Source organism: Tachysurus fulvidraco, chromosome 1 (genome assembly GCF_022655615.1).
Source record: "Tachysurus fulvidraco isolate hzauxx_2018 chromosome 1, HZAU_PFXX_2.0, whole genome shotgun sequence".
Taxonomy (NCBI): domain Eukaryota; kingdom Metazoa; phylum Chordata; class Actinopteri; order Siluriformes; family Bagridae; genus Tachysurus; species Tachysurus fulvidraco.
In genome coordinates this window covers 35281131-35302207 of record NC_062518.1, presented here as the reverse complement: position 1 = coordinate 35302207, position 21077 = coordinate 35281131, and the positions used below count along the sequence as shown (strand labels likewise).

General features: G+C 37.2%; 2 protein-coding genes across 4 annotated transcripts; one reads left to right on the top strand and one right to left on the bottom strand.

The window, feature by feature from the left end:
* Positions 1-904: 904 nt before the first annotated feature.
* Positions 905-14283, bottom strand: dok1b (docking protein 1b). The gene is made up of 5 exons (XM_027142741.2): positions 13941-14283; positions 5805-6098; positions 5137-5227; positions 3323-3495; positions 905-2698 (listed from the first exon to the last, which is right to left on the bottom strand). Exons 1-5 carry the CDS (start codon positions 13995-13997, stop codon positions 1556-1558), a joined length of 1758 nt encoding a protein of 585 aa, XP_026998542.2. The 5' UTR covers positions 13998-14283; the 3' UTR covers positions 905-1555.
* Positions 14284-16877: 2594 nt separating this feature from the next.
* On the top strand, positions 16878-20723 carry nagk (N-acetylglucosamine kinase). Of its 3 annotated transcripts, none has more exons than XM_027142756.2 (10): positions 16878-17003; positions 17297-17381; positions 17893-17991; positions 18128-18269; positions 18367-18477; positions 18575-18687; positions 18772-18859; positions 18977-19074; positions 19192-19270; positions 20026-20723. In XM_027142756.2, the coding sequence occupies exons 1-10, from the start codon at positions 16975-16977 to the stop codon at positions 20217-20219; spliced, it is 1038 nt and encodes a 345-aa protein (XP_026998557.1). In that variant the 5' UTR covers positions 16878-16974; the 3' UTR covers positions 20220-20723. The 3 variants fall into 3 exon arrangements, with proteins under 3 accessions (XP_026998557.1, XP_026998559.1, XP_047672813.1); XM_027142758.2 differs by lacking the exon at positions 16878-17003 and adding an exon at positions 17046-17119; XM_047816857.1 differs by lacking the exon at positions 16878-17003 and adding an exon at positions 17078-17114.
* The last annotated feature ends 354 nt before the right edge of the window (positions 20724-21077 follow it).

The window sequence follows — 21077 nt, the reverse complement described above, 5'->3', positions numbered from 1 at the left end:
TTTTTTATATACTGGGAAATGCCAATAAAAATCTCACAAATTAAATGAAGACTATTAAAAGAATTTGTGATTGGAGGTTATCTTTTTTCCCCCCAGACACTTTTGATTTTGCCAAGATGCCAGAAAGTGCTTTCAACTTGATTTTCAAGTTCTCTTCCCACTTCCAAACATGCCAATAGGTTAACGGGCTATGCTAAATTGTCCCTAGTGTGTGAACGTGCATGGCGCTGTGTGACGGACCAGCTTGTATACAACCCCCCCCCCCCTCCTTGAAAATACTTAAAGGAAGTAGAAAGATGCATATGTATACCTGTAAGCACAGATTAATTTTTTATTGGAATCATTTGGTACTTTTACAGAATGAACCCAAATGTTTTTTTTTTTTAATTTTTTACGCAATACTATGAAGGACATGGTACTGCCTTCTTTTTAGTTTAAGAAAACAGCATACTAAAAATGCAGCACAGCATGATGAATAGATCTGAATCTAGCAAGCCAAGAGGGTGGTCATTGAAGAAAAACATTGAAGACAGAGAAGGGGAGAGCAAAAAGGAAAGAGTGAAGGGGTGAATGAGAGGAAAAAAACAGGACTAGGAACAGCCTGTACCTTCAGACAGAGCCAAGCAGACACAAATTAACTTAGCCAGCATTCTAGCCATTTAAATTCAAGCACTTTTTTTGTACAGATGGTTAATATTCACTAGGCATCAGTCTGTGTGTTATCTTTTCTGACATTCCTCAATAGCCATTTCAGGAGGACACAATAGGGGAGTAAATAGGAGACAATGAGAAAGCGTAAAAAGGAGTTTTTGGGATGATTTTCAGTCTTTGCCGTCTCCTGAGATAACAACAAAAACAGTTTTAAGACAAACAGATTTTTCTTGGAATAGAAAGTGCTAGGAGGTTCTGAAAAATCTTTTTATTATCATCACATATCAACAGCACAGCTGTCTTTGACTTACTCCCACACATACAAATAGCAGATGATTAGTAAATTGCTACATTTAAAATCTTAATAGAAAGAAAATGTAGATTTTTGCATTAATTGTCCATATAGTCTATCATCTTTGACCATCCAGGGTGAATTGGCATTGAAAGACAACAGCAGATTCCCTTGTCTGGCAGTTTCAATTTCTGTTATTTAAGGGCTTTGCAAGCCTCTAATATACAAGTCACAGACTCAGTAAGATTCACTAAGAAGGAGAAACTGGGCAAATATGTGCAAAATTGACATAGTATAAGACCATGTGAGTAACTCACATACAAGAAATGTGTTTTAGACAGCACATTTAAATTCTGCAAATGTTGTAGTTTCATTGCCTTCCTAAAGAAAAGAACTTTGTATCAATGATAATCGATCACAGAGGATTGTCTATGACACTAACCTGCACACTTTTTCTGTATTTCCAGTTACTGTAGTAATCCCAGATATTACAGTGGCCCCAGAAGAAGTCCCCAGAAAGTGTGTGACCATTTCAAAACTCTAGAAAAAGGTTTCTAAAGACAACATCTAAAGAGTTAATTCAGACTGCTGGAAAAGGCATGCAGAATCCAATCAGATATCACCCAAGTTGTCATAGATGATGTCTGGAGGGCGCATGGAAGCGTGCCATGCTGTCGCTGGGGGCTTAGTCTTAGACACTTTACTATATATTTCAGCATGCTTCTCTACTTTTCCTCCACCAATTCCACCATTTCCAAACACTTCACCAGCAGAATAATAGATACTGCTGCTATTGTTGTTGTTCAGGTTAGCTCCAGTTTTACCTTGGGGCAGTGGAGGAGGCTCTTTCTTCTTTGCTCCCTTCCCTGGTTTGGGTGCTGTGAGAGGCTTGGGACCTTTAGGTTTGGCCACAGCTGGTGGTGATGTTGTTTTACCAAAAGGAGGCACACCATAATCTTCTGTATTTGGATTGTAAGTTACTTCATGGCCCTGAGGTTCCTCAACTCCCCTGGATTTCCAGGACTGATTTTCCAGCCGTGCCTCATCGTATAGACTGGTGATTGTCTGGATTCCTGGAGGACCTGCTCTTCCTTCAGGCTCGTCATAGATGTGTTCTGCCCGAGTTACTTCAGCAGGACGCCTGTTTCGGTGTTCAAGTCCCAGTGTTCCTATTCTTGGTGTCAGGTCAAGAGTCACTCGGTCATAGAGATCTGCATAAAATGGTTCGTGCTTGCCACCTCCACCTTCATCACCAAGTGGATGATGCCTTGGGTTGTGCAATGTTGGTTTAATGCTGTCTACAGGGTCAGAATAAAGACATTCCCCCAAAACACTGGGCAGACGGACAGAGTCAGCAGGTTCAGAGTACAAATTTACTTGATCGTCCAATATACTTTTTGGCCCACGAGGTGGTGTGCTTGGAACAGGAACTGGAGGCTCTGGTAAGGTGCGACCCTTAAGATATTTACCGTCTCCATCCCTTCGGCCGATGATTCCATCAGCAGATCCAGGTTTACTTCCACCAGAGTCTCCATCGGTCTCTCGGCCGATTCCCTCAGCAATGGCAACCCGGATCTGTTGCAGAGCAGGACAGTCCCCATCAAAGGATGAGCATTGCTGTTCCTCAGCCTGAGCTTTCTGCTCCCGAATGGCACTCTCCACAATCTGGAAGATCTCATTCCCCTGCTTTGTGTCAAAGGTGAAGTTGCCTGGGCCAGACTCACATCGGCGCCCAGCCTCAAATGAGAACATAACCTGCACCAAACATTAGAAACAATTAACATTGTTTATGCTAACCAATGTTAATGCCAACTATTAAATTATCTTAACCAAGTAACTATAGATTTTTCATTTAACGGTCTATATCTTTCGAACAAAACAATATATACAATATTCATCTGTCATCCAGGCGGTGTTAAACAGGGGCACTTTAATGCTGTATGTCTTTGTGCTGCAGCACTGAAACTGTAGACAAGCCTTTCTAGAGAACAAGTTATTATACGAATAAAATGTAATCTGGCCTGCCTAGGAGAAATTGCAAAGGTCTATTTAGGTCTGTGATAGAGACGATAAGTTTCATTCCAGTCACCTTAGACCTGTCACCCTGCCCACACTTGAGGGAGAAAGGAAGACTAGTTTCCTGTATCAAACCGGTTTCTATGGTAATGACAGGAAGCAGAGATGGAAACAACAGTGGCCTCAAGTTCCTGCATTTGGTAAAAGGGTAGCTGTCACCAAAAATGCATGCTGCGAACAACCACAAAAGTATAACTAGTAATAACACTTAATTTAGTAACGTGTGTGGGTGTCAAGGCCTTGTGCAAATATAAGCAACGGATTGGTCCGTATTCTGTTTAAGTCAATAAAATAAGAACTCACTCGATCCCTGCCATAGCGACGCAGCAGTTTGTATGGCCACACCAGCAAGTTCTTCTTCATCATAGGCTCCTTCAATATCAGGCTCTCTCCATCTGCTTTAAGCCAGTAATTCCCAAGGAGACCACAACGATCGGATGCGTCTGTTCTTTGGACACTCACCCAGAATTCACTGACTGTAAAGTACAACAGGTACAATATGTTTGTTCAGACCCGCTCTGTCTGTTAGTTATTTACAATGAGAGAAAAGTAAGTTCATATACAGTACATATACTGTATAAAAATCAGAGATGAATACAGATCAAAAATTCGAATCAGAAGTGTATTGAATAATGTGCCGACATTTACAAGCTTAGTTTGAAAAAGATATTTCAGGTTGTCTTAAGGGTGGTAGAAAAATAACACTGCTTTTCATACATTTAAAGCATTTCATGCTGTAATGAGAACATGAAGCTGACAAACAGACAGACACATCTAACACCCTCAACGGCTGGTCCACTGTATATGACTTACGAATCTTATAGATACTTACATTTACCTCATTTATACAACGGAGCTATTGAGGGTTAGGGGCCTTGTTCAGGGGCCCAGCAGTGGCAGATAGCTGGTCCTGGGATTCGGACTGACAACCTTCTGATCATCAGTCCAACTACTGAGCATCCATTTAAGCTCATCAGGGTCTGGCTTACAGATACCTTCATTTCAGAACTCAAACTCTTGATAGGCCAGTAGACATTTGTAAAACTGACTGTTAGTGCTATAGAACAGACATGGTGCTACTTAACATCATCAGGCTACTATTGAGCTATAAACGAGCAGGTTTGATTATTCAAATCAGCTGTTTAATAATAGCTGGTGGCAAACACAACCAGTACTGCTACACACCCAGGCACTGAAGATATGACTGAGTATGGCAAGAATGCCAGGTCACAAGCCTCTTAATGTCTGTGCTCACTCACAGATGCACACAGTCTCTTTGAGGAAGTCACAGGTGCTTTTATGAAAAACAGAAGTATTATTGGCCTCTATAATAACCTCCAAATTTCCTATCAATATGTCTCTCTGTCTCCCTCTCTGTTTCTCTTTCTCCCCACCTCGCTCTCTTTCTCTCTCCATCTCTCCAATGCTTAATATCTTTTATTTATATTTATTTATTTATTTCTTGTTAAACTCAGTCATGTTTAACTACTGGCGACCAAGGCAGCCTGGCTTTTCAAAGACAGCATTGTGTGTGTGTGTGTGTGTGTGTGTGTGTGTGTCATTCCTGTCACAGTAAGGAAGCAGCTCTCCTCTATACTCTCTTGTGTAAACACATTAAAAGCCACATTTTTCCAGAACTGTGTGCCTAACATGTGACCAGAGGAAGTGTCCTCTATATGTAGTATCAAGTCTGATTTGCCTTTTCACCTCCATTATTATAGTTTAAGACACAGATCAGATTATTTTTCTACCACCAAAATCATACAGGAAGTGATGTCACAAAGCCTCCTTGTTTAGGATCTTGTGTACCAGAGACATATAGAATTCATATCTCTGTCTCCTGCCTTGATGACGACTACACTCCCAAAGCACACACAGCCATGGCAGAATACAATGGAGTATAATGGAATGGCTTCTACATTACAACAACAACAAAAACGCACAAAAAAAAAACATACCTCTACTGAATAAGGTCATTATGTAACATCAGAAAAACACACTCGCTGAATTTCAAACAAATATTCTGCTCTCCTCGACTCTTCAGAGTAAGTTATTTACAGTGCTTAAAAAAAAAAAGAATATTAAAACATGCAATTTATATGAATGTACTTTGTTACCTTCCTCTCTGGAGTAATAGATCAAGTTCTCAGACATCTTAAGATCCTGTTGTCCATTCGAGTCCGTATTACTGAAAGGTCCAGCCCCTCCCTGAAAGACAATGTGAGAGAAAGTGAGTTACAGTGAGAAAGAGAAAGAAAGAGAGATGCTGAATGTGCAGAGTTGCCCTTCTAATTCCCATAAAAGCTCAAATTCCCTTTTGCCTTTGGAAATTCCCAGCATGTATCCGGAACATGCCTAGACATTCCCAGTTCATTCTGTCCGCAAACACAAACAAACTGAGACAAGGTCGCAGTTAGTGCACTTTAATTCTTTATAATTATCTACGTGATCTTAATTATTTACTCTTATTTAAGCCTCAGCGCTTAAATCATTAATTAAATATCTGTATCTCTCATTTGTCTATCTTCAGTAACAATTTTACGCTGGACAGGGTTGCAGTGGATCCAGAGCCGATCCCAGGCCGACTGGGCACGAGGTTGCTAAAACCTGATCTGTGAACACAGGCTTAATTTTTTTTTAATTTCCATTAAGATACAATTTTCTATCCTTAGCTGAAACACTTTGACATTATCAAAGGTCATATTGGATGACAGTGAAATAAAGGGACAAGCCATGTGAGAGTCATATTAGTAATAACAGTTCATCTTGGCTGATGATGTCTCACCTGAAAGGCGATCTCACACATCTTCTCTACCCACTCGCTAGTGACTTGCTTTTCAGCTGCAAACACATGCGTCTTGTCGTTGGTCTCCACACAGAAGGCGGACATGTTCTCTTTAGGACAGTTTTCAGTGAGAGCAGGAAGAATGCTGATGCACTCTGACAGGCGGATGATCTTTTTGTCTAGTTTTTTTGTGCTGAGTTTTTCGGGGCCAGAACCTGCAGAGTCATAGAACTCGAGTCGGGCAATGCCGTTCTGACTCGCAGGATATAGCACGAACCAGTTCTTCTTCCATTTCTGAAAATAGATTAAAATTGATGCATGAAAAAGAGATGACGAGATGGTTATTCGATACAGTTTGTCAGTAAGCAAGGGCAGAAGGTCTTGGGGGAATGCCAGGTACTTTAAATGGGTCTTGGCATAGTCAGAGATGTACACACACAAAAAGCTTTAAAAATTTCACCACTTAAACAGACACAGTCTATAAAGCCATTGTTTGGGTGGAGGAGGAAGAGAGTCATAATGCTCTTGAATAGAAGATCAAACAAAGGGTCACGAATGTTAAGCTTGCTGCTGCATGCAAGACGATTCATTTGAACTGAAGAGTTGCCTTTTATTCACCAAGACCTGAGGCTAGATAGTACATCATTTCATCTTTTCTGCCTCCCAAATATCCTCTCTGTTTGGCATCAAACCCATAAGAGAGCTTTCTTACGAACACATCAAGGCATCTTTATTCAGTGCCTACGCTGAGGTTACAAGGAAATATACTGCCAGAGACTATGAAGGTCTGTATAACAGATATACAAAAGAGATAAGGAAAGCTGGGCGCTTGTGTGAATAAACAAAGTGACCAAGGACACTAGTGTGTGTGTGTGTGTGTGTGTGTGTGTGTGTGTGTGTGTGTGTGTTAGTTAAAATAAAACAGCAATATAGCTCAACACATTGTAATCTGCATTTGCATATTCACCTATGTGGTGCGGTCTGACACAGTACCTTTAACACACTTTGTGTTTTGTATATGCTCACCTTACATTTACATTTCCAGCATTTAGCGACACCCTTATCCAGAGTGACTTATATTTTATCTCATTTTATACAAAAGAGCAGTTGAGGTTAAGGGTCTTTCTCAGGGGCCCAGCAGTTGCAGCCTGGTGAACATGAGAAATGAAGTCACAACCCCCTGATTGGTAGTCCAGCACCTTAACCACTAGGCTACCACATCCCTTTACTTTCCACCACAGTCTCTAATCACTTTCTAGCTTTACTCTGTTTCTGACTATTTCTGACTAAAGTAGTTTCAAAGAAAGGAAAAAAGTAAGATAAATGTAGTTTTTACAGAAAGAAAGTGTGCCTTTGAGACAGCAGCAAAATCTTCAAAAAAAGTGCCTTTAACAATGAAAGCTTCATTTCCAGTTTAGAAGGGAAAAAATAAAGCAATAATAACCTGAAGACATCTAATCAGACAGCAAATACAGACTTTCAGAGTCAGAATGAGCAATGTTACTTTTCCGAGTAACCGCATTTAAAGCTGCACAGGTGACAATGTATTAATAGCGCAGAAAAATTTTTTTTTTTTCCAGAATGGCCAAAGAAAAAAATAACTAGTTTGTATGAAATAGGGATTATCAGTATGGAAATCAGATCTTAATATGAACACAGTTGAACAAACAATACGTACACAATGTGCATCACTATAAATTGGTTTGCATTTAAAAAAAAAAAAAATTTTTATTGAAAACGAAATGTCTGTCTGTCTGTCTGTCTATCTATCTATCTATCTATCTATCCCTTGATAAAACCTGAGATATTGTGATATGATTCGCAAAAAAAAAGTGTATTGTGACAAATAAATACAGCACAATTATACAGTCATCCTAGAAAGATTATTTACATATTACAGCCTTCTAGAATATCAAAAAGAGTCTCCATTCAATCTCCATTTCAAAGCTGGCTCATTACTGCAAAGAAAGCTATGAAGACAGATAGACAGATGTGTTACAGAAATGCAAGTGTCAACAGATTTATTATAAATGTGATAATCAAACTCTAGTGCTGAGGAACACTGAACTCAAATTCTCCCTTAAAGTGTACATTACATTATTGCAAAATCACACATCGAGTCAAGTCACACTAGACCTTATGAAGGACAAGGTCAAAGCAGGCATCCGGTTGCGTTACTACAAGTCATATTCCACAACTGTGTACTTCCTGTGACTTCATTGCTGCTAAGCAAACAAAGTGTTGTGCAGTTCTAAGGTTCTGACAGTAAAGATATGAAATACCTGAACAAATAACTGTTACAAGTACATATGTGGCAAGTGAGGATCACACTGCTTAAATAGGACAATGGACTTGAACAGGAAAACCTTTTAAAACCACACACACACACACACACACACACACACACACACTTATTAGGGAGCAACAAATCTGCTTTAATAATCTATAATGTACATGTGCATCTGCCAGTGCAGCAAAAAGGAAATGTGTGGGATTACCCAGTGTGCTTTGCTTCCTCCAACACACTGCAGGTGTACTGAAAATCAGCAGATCTCCATCTGCAAAACTCATCTGCACCTTCTTTCCAAAAGCGCCACAGTGAAAACCAATTTCATACTACAGAGGCTTCCGAATATGCCTTTGATTTATCCAGAGCAAACCAGAAGCTGATGTGAAGACTCCCTAAATGTAAAGACATAAAAACTCTTGTGTATGTCTTTAAATCAGTAAGACTTTGTCTATATAGTGTACTGTAGATATGTGAAAAAAAGAATCAATTAAATCAGATCAAGTGACCCACAGAAAATACACAGCTAACTACTGACACTTTCTTTAAAAAAGGACTTGCACAATAGGCACAATCTGTGTAAGCATGTAAATCATAAACCACAAATAATAATAATAATAATAATAATAATAATAATAATAATAATAATAATAATAATAATAATAATAATAATAATACCAAATAACCTCTAGCCTTATAAACTGGAGATTAATCACAGTTTAAGATTCATCTGTAACACAATGCCTTTGTATATCCCATTGTCGTAGGTTATGTCTCCAGGGTAAAGCGAGTGAAATAGAAACTGAAAACTGCTTTTATTGAGTTATTTACTAATATTATATATGAAGAATTCTGTGCTGATGTTTCCCTTAACACACCTCTGCACAGTTCTAAGTGTTGTCTGGAATTCATCACTGGAATTGTTTATTAGCTTGATATAACAGCTTTATATACAGCTTTATATACAGTATATCAAGAAACAAACATCCTTTCATTATTATTGTATTATGAGGTATGTTTTATAGACACCATAAAGTTCATAACTGACGTAATACTACAGTCAGTTAATCCCTGTCTATATAATCTCTCTCGCATATACAGTATATAATATTATATATATATATACACACACATACATACATACATACACACACACACACACACACACACACACCCCTACACACTGCAACCATGATATAGATCACACACATATATTTATATATTATATACTGTTGCAGTGTGTAGGTGAAAGTTTCAGGTCAGATGCAACAGAATAAATCTATTTCTTCTTTTCAGCATTCACATTTTTGACCAGATCCCCTACGTACGGATTTATAAACATAATCCAACCATTCAAATATTAACCTGCTTATTTAAATGTGTATAATAATAATAATAATAATAATAATAATAATAATAATAATAATAATAATAATAATAATAATAATAATAACAACAACAACAACAACAAACATAGCACTTGAAGTCCAAGTTAACATGCAACTTGTTTTGAATGATTAAGTTTTGGATTAAACCAAGTCAGTTCAAGTGACCAGACAAACATGCAAATAACTAAGAAGTTGATAATAAATAAAATGTTATAATAACTTGTATTATGCCGTGTTGTGATTTCTAGCACGGTAAGTAACGTAAAAAAAAGCGCATAATACACTGAGCCACATCTATGATTCACAAAAACCTACAGACAGGCGCCACAATGCGTCTCTCCTCAGCTCGAGACGAACACGCACATCTCAGATTCGGACTCAAATTTCCATAAGGCATTAACAAGGCCTTTAATAACAGACTACAAATTCTGCTTTACCTTTGATGGAGCAAGAATCAATTTGAGATCAGACATTGTCAGCATTTGTAAAAAAACAACAACAAACAAACAAACAAAAAAAAACTAAGCAAGTATTTGAATTGATTTCTTTTTTCTTCTTTCTTAAAAAATTAGCCCTAAATATGAAGAGTTTTTTTAATTATTTTGATTGAGGCTAATCAAATTCTAAATCTGACGATCAAACTCATATGTGGTTCTTCCCCAAACTGTAGCCATCAATTTGGAAGCGCTTTACAAAATCCCTTCACTTGAAAGGCTAAACATGTTTCAGCATAACAAAGCTCCTGTTCACAAAGCGAGCATGATGAACACAGGATGTGCCAAGTTTGGTGTAGAAAGACTTGAGTGTCAGGTACAGAGCCCTGACCTTATCCCCACTGAACACCTTTAAGATGAATTTGAAACCGACCACCCCAGACATCCTCACCCAGTCTGACAACACTAATGCTCTTGTAGCTGAATGATCACAAATTCCCACAGCCATGCTCCAAAATCTAGTGAAAACCCTTGCTAGACAAGTTGAGCTTATTTTAACAGCAAATAGGACTAAATCTGGAATGGGAAGTTCAACAATGGTGGAGAGACATGACGGAGCGGAAAAAAGGTTTTCCTGCCACCTCACACAAAATATCACTTGAGACAAGTGTAGACAAAGTATATTCGTTTTCTTGGATGTCATAGTAATGCATATTTTCAATCAAAAGCACGCAGAGACTGATCTAAAATCCACTCAACCAAACACCAAAGAGAAGTGAAACAAAAATCAAACCCAGCTCATCAAATCCAAGAAGCTGTAATTACGAAAAACATCAAATTTTAAGAGGTGATTTCAGTACAGTTACAACTCCAGCACCATATAAGGTAAGAGCCGGTTAATGGAATATATTACACCGGATGGAACTTATGCAAATAAGGCAAGAGAGAGTGACTTCCTCAAATCTGCGTCCATGTCTTATCAGAAGCGTAACAAAAGCGTGGTAGTTACACACACCTTTCTCTTTAGGCCAGATAGTAGGCTAGGACTGTAAAGATCACATATTGATTATACACGTCAACTAGAACCATAAGTACAAATTGTAACGTTAAAACTTGAGCATAAAAAAAATTTAAAAACACAATCAAAAGATGTGTACATGATATTTACCGTGACATTTGTAACACGTATACTTCATCGTACACTTATTACCCAGCTAGTTGTTAAGGTTAATGATTAACTATAAACATTGTTCTGTAGGAAGCTTTCAGTTTAGACACTAGAAAGCAATGTTACTCTCACCATCCTAATTAAAAATGAACTACAACGTCCTTATATAAGGAAACAAAAAACATGACAAAATGGCTTTGGGGAAAGAAAAAAAAAAGTTGAAGTTGGCTGAAATCTTAATCAGTCATGACGAATATAATGAGTAATAAGAGGTTTATATTGTGTTTGTTATAGACTGTTGTGGTGCAATTTACATATACTCAAAAAGCCCCAAAATGTGTATTCGATGTCTTGTAGTTCTGTCTCTTAGTGCTGCTGCTGCTCTGAGGTTTGTGTCTAAAACTCAGAGAAGTAGGTTACTCAAGCGGAAAGACAGCACATTCTATTCTGGATCATGTTGGTATCAGTTCTTCACCTCAGAGGTATAAATGACATGTACTGTAGGTGTGTGTTTGCATGCATTTCTGTTTGTACTCTATCTAGAATTTGAGGAAAAAGTCAAAAAACTGTACACTACTGTAAAGAAATTCTACTGAAGGCGGTTATTAAAGCACAGCTCAATCACTTGATCACAAATCTACACTTCCTCATTTGGTAAAAGACTGTCATAAACGGTGTATCGTCTCTTCTCTATTCTTAGTACATTCATAACTGTCCCAGACCCAGGGTACTGAGGTAAAAACAACATCCTTCTGGACTTCTTGTTATACAAACGTGAGTCTTGAGACAGAAAAAATTGTCAAGGCCTTAAATGCTGTCTAGTACAAACCCACACACACACACACACACACACACACACACACACAGACACTTTGATCCTAAAGGTCAAATACAGTCTGTGGTAGCCTCCTACAGTAGCAGAATGTCTTAAAGAATATTAGTCGGTGTTGAGCTACTTAAAGTCAAAAGAAGCTTAAAGTCAAATTATAATTTTTTAAGATACACATAATAAATATTTACATCGACTCCAACTATGATTCCCAACACAAGATAGACAATTAAAGATACCGTTTACAAATTTGGTTTAAATCAATAGCCCAAACACCTTAAATTTGGAGGTAGGTTTTTTTTTCAAGAATGAAACCATGATTCCATGACCTTTTACACGTACCACCCACATTAACTTCCTGAGCACGCACATGTTTCTGGATGACCTCAGTATTAATTAGCACATGCACTAGAGAAATATGTGGTGGCAACACTGGCATTGTAAGAACAATCAATATGTTGCCTTGTTTCCATGCAAAAATGACACTAATGCGATTTCTAAATGGTTATATTCTAATCTGCTAGAATGGTGTATAAAAAACCTGCTCGATGAATTTGTTGTTTTCTACTGAGAGTTTAGTGAAAAGCAATCCTAAGCATATACACCAAACTCTTACATTCAGATCCTTCAATTATTTGTCATATTTGTTCAATTTAAATTCTGCACATCTGGCATAAACTAAAAGCCAACAAAAATTGTGAAAATATATGCATCTATCTGAATTACTGCTGCATGCATGCTTTGTATTAGCACGGTCAACAAATTAAAAGATATGGTTCTGCTTTAATAGCATTAATTATATTACTGTTTATCTAGCACCTTAAACTGGGATCTAAAATAAAACAAAGATGTTGCTCTCAATGTTGATTTTATACTATAGCACTGCTGAATGTACGAATCTGGCAGGTTATAAGAGTTCTGGGCAAGATTTTGTAATTTCTCATTCCAAAGCAACTCAAAGGTTTCTATCAATGCATTATTATCTCTGGAGTAACAACAGACACTACGGGTAGATGATTGTTGATATGCTAATTTCTATATGTATGTATGTGTGTGTGTATATATATATATACACATACATATATACATATTTATATATATGGCTATTTATATTGGCTATTTATAGACAAGGCCATAACTAACTAATAACAGGAAATAACTTAATTTGCATATATTCCATGTAACAAACATTAACATAACAATAAAAAAAAGAACATTACATTTTTTTTAATAGACAAAAAGAATTGTTGGCGGTGTCAAACACCTGTGGTATAAGAGGAATAAAATTTAAACAAACAGGTTTTCAGTCAGTTTTCACTATAACAGCTCAGATTCTTAGTATTCCTTACGTTTTTTACAGGGAGTAAGTCGCCAAAAACTCATTCTGGAAGCCAAAAATAGAAAAACTGGTCTAAAGTAGTATAAATAAAATTGTCATAGTTGGTCGCTCTGGACTGCTTGAGTTTCTTACTCTTGTGGTTTGGACTTCTGGTGAAACAAGCTTACACATTTTCCATTCCATGTAGAGTAAGAGCTTGTGTAGATGATGACTGTGTATCTGGGTGCATATGAGGGGTTACCAGTCACATGTGGTTCTATTATTAATTTTTTTTAGAATACATTATACGAACAGTACATAAATTAAGCAACTGATCTTGCGAAGTTCAACATATTATTTGAGCAAGTGTGTAAGTTTTCTCCAGTGATCATGACTAGGCTCTTCATGCATGTGACTGGCTCATGGCAGAGGAAGAGAGAAGTTTTCATATCAGTCCTTCAAATGGTTCTCTGGTCATCTGTGCATACAAAGTGTTCAGCTGACTGATTTGCACGACACGTTGCAATCGTGTAAGACAAAGGTCATATGATCTTTGACGTGATCAATCACGACAAAACAACCTATTAGTGCCATCAGACTTTCTAACTGTAGACTTAAAGCCCAAGAAACAACACAAATTGACAACATCCTACTTTATGAATACGTGATTAGGTGAAAAAAACAAACAAAAAAGAAAACAAACACAGCCTACCTTTCCAAACTTCTGGTGCTGGACATAAAGTTGTCCTTCTTTGATATGAGTGTCCATCTTTTGTCCTTCTCTAAAGACAAACAACAGAATCCTTCCCAGTCTCTGACTTTTTTTTAGACGGCATCAACTTCCGCTTGCCAAACTTCAGCGATTCGTCACATGGGGTTTTGTATAAAAATGTTTGTTTTCATCCGAATACTTTTATCTTAGCACATCAGCAAAAAACATAAAAAAAGAGTTTTATGTCTTAGAAGATTAAAAAAAACTGAAGTTCAATTCTCTGTACTCTCTCCGTCTGCAGTGAAGTGAGGAAAAACCGCTCACAGTGTGTACACATGTTACATACTCCCCATCAACCAGGCACCGGGTTGCCAGATTGAGATTATTATCGTTTATAGTTTCTAACCTGGATGTTAACATTGTGCTAATACTAGGCATACAAGTAGAGATGTAAATTGAATTGTCCAGCTAATATACAATCTATCTACAGAAAGGTGTATAATGAAGTGGGTACATTTTTAACTCAAATAGACTGCAGGTTTAGGACAATCTGGCAACCATCTTTCAGTCTTCCTCACTAATCAAACTGAATTGTCTGCTAAAATAATTAAATAAAAATACTAATAAATAAATACATAAATCTGCTCTTAACAAAAAAAATGTATTGTTGTTAGTTGATTATTTTTTCGTTGTTACTTTTTTTGTTGCATTTTTTGCATTTTGCATCCCTGTCCTTTATTGTTATAATCTGAACTTATATCACCATCAAGAATGTTTGCAAATGCAAACCAAATATTACCTGATTAAAAGACGTCTCGGTTTCTTTAACACAGAAACCTTCAGAACTTTCAGTGCAGCTTTCACAGTTGATAGAAAACCATTCTCCCCATCACTCCCACTCATCTTGCACAAAATGCAGCAAGTGATTGAGGCACAAATATATTTAATGAGTATAACCTAATTTATAATTTTATGCATTTTAGACCAGGTGACAAGGCAAGAGATTGTTATTACTGAAATTATATATATATATATATATATATATATATATATATATATATATATATATATATATATATATATATAAAATCCACCAATTTTCTGTACTGCTTATCCTACATATAGCTTGCTCTATACACACAGGGTAAAGGCAATTATCAAACTCTCAGCCCAAGAGGAGAAAGTAACCACCAAACCCTCTTCCCACAACCAGTAATATATTTTTCAAACATGTAGAATCATATTACCGTTTTTCAAAGTGATATTAAAAATTTGACATTATTCGTGCTAGTTTGGGTTACACTGTTCAAGATAAAACTTTTTTAGGTGATGGATTCTTAGGCCTGCTGGTTATTTATGACTATAACCTCGATCGCAAGTTTATCAGTGGACTGATACACTGTTGATGTGCTCATAGTTCCTTAGCTCATATCATCACCATGAATGTCAGAAAATGCAAACCATATCTTATCAGATTAGAAGTCACCTCTTTATATCTTTAAGACCAAAACAGAAATACAGTCAGATTCTAGATAACATTTGGATTGAAGATAAGATTGTAAATTTCAACATTCATACTGAAAGCAGTTCTTCACTGTGCTGATGGAAAAAGATTCTCCTTTCATTGCCACACATCTGAATAGCATTCACACATTCAGGGTGGGCCAATATGCAGAGGTGGGTGGTAGGAAACCACCAGATTAATACCATATCAATCACACATCAAGTGCAGTAACAGCTTACAGACTTAAGACCTACTTGACAGGACTAACATTTTTTCACATATAATCGCTGCACACAATGTCATCACTTTTTCAATTATTCTTTCATTCCAACTGAACTTAAGAACAAAGTATTAAAATATCTAACTGATCAATGCTTATTCATTGCATTACAAATTACACACGTATGTATAAGTAAATACAATTTATACGTTTCATAATGTACAATATATGTGCAAATGCTGTGCAATAAAAGGCCTTCACTCCTTAATGAAGAGAAATAAGAAAAGACATACTGCCATCTTCTGGTAAATGGAAAACATTTTAAATACTAGATACACTGCATTTACAATTGAGCATGTGTTTTATATATATTTGTTGTAGTATTTACATTTATGAATTAATTTTTATGTATGTGGAGCAATGTTTTGATTTGAGTGTATACCGCATATACACTGATCAGCTATAACATTAAAACCACCTGCCTAATATTGTGTCCTCTGTGCGTCCAGGCAAAAGGACTACACAAGACCTCTGAAGGTGTGTTGTGTTATATATGTGCTGTGTCATCTATGGGCTTTGGTATACATGTGCTGTGTCATATATGTGCTGTGGTATATATGTGCTATGGATGGGCTGTGGTGTGCTGTAGTATATATGGGCTGTGATATATATGGGCTGTGGTACATATGGGCTGTGGTATATATAGGCTCTGGTGTATATATAGGCTGTGGTATATATGTGCTGTAGTATATATGGGCTGTGGTATATATAGGCTGTGGTATATATGTGCTGTGGTGTATATAGTTTGGGGTATATATGTGCTGTGGTTTTATATAGTTTGGGGTATATATGTGCTGTGGTGTATATAGGCTGTGGTATATATATATATGTGCTGTGGTTTTATATAGTTTGGGGTATATATGTGCTGTGGTGTATATAGGCTGTGGTATATATATATATATGTGCTGTGCTATATATGTGCTGTGGTATATATGTGCTGTGCTATATATGGGCTGTGGTGTATATAGAAAATATATTGAAAAAGAAACAAGCAACGAATCAACCAAACTAACTAAATAAAGATAATCTGCCTGGCGAGAAAAATATAGAAAAGAACATGCATGGGTGGAACAATTATCTATATCACTGCACAGAAATCAGACTGTAATGATGTGAGCTATAATAAGTAGATAACAGCGTGATAAAGTCCACGTTTACGGCAGGGCTCGAGCTATACTCTGATTGGTGGAAAAGAGAATGGGTTAAGACGTCATCTGCTTGTCACGAGGAGGAAACAGGAAGCGATAGAAATGAGTGCGGTGTTTGGAGGTGTAGAAGGGTGAGGTTCTGATTTAAAACAACACAAACTATTAATGCAGCTTTAATTTCGTTTAAGGCACATGACACTATACATTTATGGCACAGTGTGCGCTCATGTGTAATGTGTTTAGTAAGGTTAATCCTTTCAATTTGTATTTGTTTACGTCGAATCCTGTATAACACTTCTGTCTGTCTGTCTGTCTGTCTGTCTGTCTTATTTTATTTTTTTCTGTCTGTCTATCTAACTTTGTTTATTTATTTATTCATTTATTTGTCTGTCTATCTATTTATTAATTGGCTTTTACTTGTCAGGGGTGGAACTCACTCCAAAGCAGTGCTGCTCTCTGCTGCAGGGGAGATCATCGCCGAGACAGATGGACCTTGTACTAATCACTGGGTAAGGAAAGCGTGTACTAATCACCGGGCGAGGGAAGCGTGTACTAATCACCGGGCGAGGGAAGCGTGTACTAATCACCGGGCGAGGGAAGCGTGTACTAATCACCGGGCGAGAGAAGCGTGTACTAATCACCGGGCGAGGGAAGCGTGTACTAATCACCGGGCGAGGGAAGCGTGTACTAATCACCGGGCGAGGGAAGCGTGTACTAATCACCGGGCGAGGGAAGCGTGTACTAATCACCGGGCGAGGGAAGCGTGTACTAATCACCGGGCGAGGGAAGCGTGTACTAATCACCGGGCGAGGGAAGCGTGTACTAATCACCGGGCAAATGTTGAATGTGATACTCTCATATCATGTTTATACATTTCTGTAAAATGAACACAAATGCTGAAAATCTGTCTTCCCTTTGTCAAATATAAACACTGCATGACACCCAGTTTAGTGTGCCACTTGTCCAGTTAGGAGCCATTAAGAGTGTGTTTTTTTCAAACAAGTTATCTCTGTTCCTTAGTTGGTTGGTGTTGATAAGTGTATCGAGGGCATTAACGATATGGTCCAGAAGGCAAAGATCAGTGCAGGGCTGGATCCTGACACACCCATTTATTCTCTGGTGAGTCTGTATTTCAATATGATGTTCAGCATGATAGCATGCACTTACAGTTAAACCAACCAATGAGCAGAATCTTTATAGTGTTGTAAATTTTTTAAATGGTTATGACCAAAAGAATGTGTGTGTTTGTATATAGGGCATGTCGCTGAGTGGTGGAGAGCAGAAACATGCCATTCAGAAACTGATTGATGAGATGAAGGAAAAATTTCCTAAACTAAGCCAGAGTTATTATATAACCACAGATGCTATTGGTGCTATGGCAACAGCAAGTGACCATGGTACTATATCTTGTGTGATAGCAATAATGATGTCTGTATATATTAAATAATTTGTTAAATCAGCTTATATTTATATGTAGACTCTTTTTACTTGCAGGTGGTATAGTACTGATATCAGGAACTGGTTCAAACTGTAAGCTGGTGAACCCTGATGGCACTCAGGTGGGCTGTGGAGGATGGGGTCACATGATGGGGGATGAAGGCTCAGGTAACCACCAGTACTTATACACCTTAAATTGTTTATATACACAATTGTTACCATGCTTAATATGTGTACGCTTATCTATAATTCCCGTTCTCTTTAGCATTTTGGATCTCTCACCTTGCTGTAAAAGCAGTATTTGATGCCAAAGATAACCTTGTCACGCCTCCACATGATATCACTTATGTTAAAAAAGCCATGGAGGACTACTTTGAGGTTAGCTGTCACTGTCCTTGTTCAGTGATGTTCCTCAAATAGTTATTTTTGTTTTATGATTGATTCCCTTGTATCCACCTGTAGGTGTCAGATCTAATGGGCATGCTCCCTCACCTGTACAGAAACTTCCAGAAATCATATTTTGCTGGTTTCTGCAGAAAACTGGCTGAAGGTACTGTGAAGAATTAAGGAAGGAATTTGGCTGATTGTCTCAATCATTCTCCTATGAGCTTGTGTTACAGTGCATGGGCTGCTGTCTGTATTCATGCTTCAAATATTTGTGTTTTAGGTGCTAATGGAGGTGATGCTTTCTGTCGATATGTGTTTACCCAGGCTGGTAAAGTCCTAGCACACCACATTGTAGCAGTGTTGCCCAACGTTCACCAGGTTTGACACATTGCTTTTTTTTTTCCAATCAATGAATGAACATTACTATACATAAATATGACATGCACTTCACATTCGGTCTCTATTTACTTTCCATCTGTCCTATTATGTGTCCAGAAGCTGTTCTTGGGTGAACTTGGCTTGCCTATTTTGTGTGTTGGATCTGTGTGGTTAAGCTGGGAGCTGATGAAGGATGGTGAGTTTGGTTTAAACAGATCACAATATTAGCCATCTTTTTTTTGTGTGTATTTTAAATACTTGTCTATGATACAAGACATTTAAATAGCTTTGCATAGATCTCATTTGGTTGACCCTTTTATTCAAAGTGATTTACAGCTGAGACAGTATACAGCTGAGCAAATGAGGATGCAGTGTTTTTGTATAAGAACCTATCAGAGGCAGCTTTGCTCCACTGTGTGTGTGTGTATATATATATATATATATATATATATATATATATATATATATATATATATATATATATATATGGGGGTCACCCATATTGCTTTTATCGCTTATTAACTTAAAGCCTGTGTGCTCAGCAATTTCCAGAATACTCAAACAATGCAATGGATAAAATATACGATAGAATTCTAAAATATTTTAATACAATTTACAAAACCTTTTATATAGAATGTTGGTTTATTGCATTGCATTATATATATGACTTTCAGTGACAAAAATTATAGTGGGATAGAGATTCATCATGAATATGTTCCATTATTCCTGTGAATAATATTTGTTTTACTACTGTTTTATTCAATATTAGTTATGGGGGTGGTCTACCTGCTGTATTTTTAGACACTTGTATTGCATCCTATGACCTTTTTAATTATTATTATTATTTTACTTTTCTGCTGATTATCATGATCATGGCTTCTGCATCAGCTCTGTGAAAACTACACTCAGCTAAACAAAATACACTGTGTTGATTCTGTTATTGTCTTGCAGGTTTCACTCAGGTCCTCTCCCAGGCCAAACAGACCGGTTACTCTCATTTTCAGAAGTATAGCCTTCTCACCCTACGCCAGTCGTCCGCTATAGGCGGTGCCAAGCTGGGAGCTCAAGATGCAGGTGCCACTTTGCGTCTGGACTACGCCACCAGTGCCAGTGTGTTCTTCAGCCACTCGTTCACTGAGCAGTAAACAACACTAATGAAGACCAATCAAGCTGGAAACACTGTTGCTTGTCTTAGATCCCTCAGCTTCCACTGGACATTTTGAAATAGTATTTCATGTGAGCTGTACACCTCTGTATAAATCATTCAGTTTACAGTGGCACTTCAGCAGCAATATGGTCAGTAACCCAGTGAAAGGGAGTATGTGAAGTTACTGGGAGTGCTGGAGCTTATTATTCTTTAATTCATTAAATTAAAAAAAAAAAAAACTCCTTTAATTACTTCTACACCACTTTGATCATTTTAAAATATGCTTTTCTCAAATCAAGCTGTCCTATTGTGCACTATGTGAAAATTTCTTTTTATTGTAGTTAATTTTAATATTTTTTATACAGTATCTGTCATATGACTTGTCATAAAACTAAAAATTGCAAGATCATGTGTAAGTGACCTAAGACCTGAATAAAAATGTTGGTTTTAAAAATCATGAATAAAAAGAAAATGGGACGCTCTTATCCCAAATGCTAAAGCATCAAAGTCTTGCCTTGAATTAATTTTATGTATTTTCTTATCACCTTTCACAGTAAAAATATGTTGAACATTTTACAGAATACTTAGAAAAAAGAAAAAAAAAAACATGCACATGGCAGAATGGAAATGCTATGACTCTCTTAAAGCTTTGGCAGTGACCTAAAGCCGCAAGGAGCACCTTTGTTTCACCTGTCAGTTCTTATGCAATAAGACAACAACTTGATGATTGAAGATTTGAGGGGGGGAAAACATTGTATGGTCTTTAGCCTTAAGATTCCTGTTTATAGCTGATAAGAATAAAACCTAATGCAGTCTTCTGCCATTGTATCCGGTGTATCTCAAGGTTTGGTGTGTT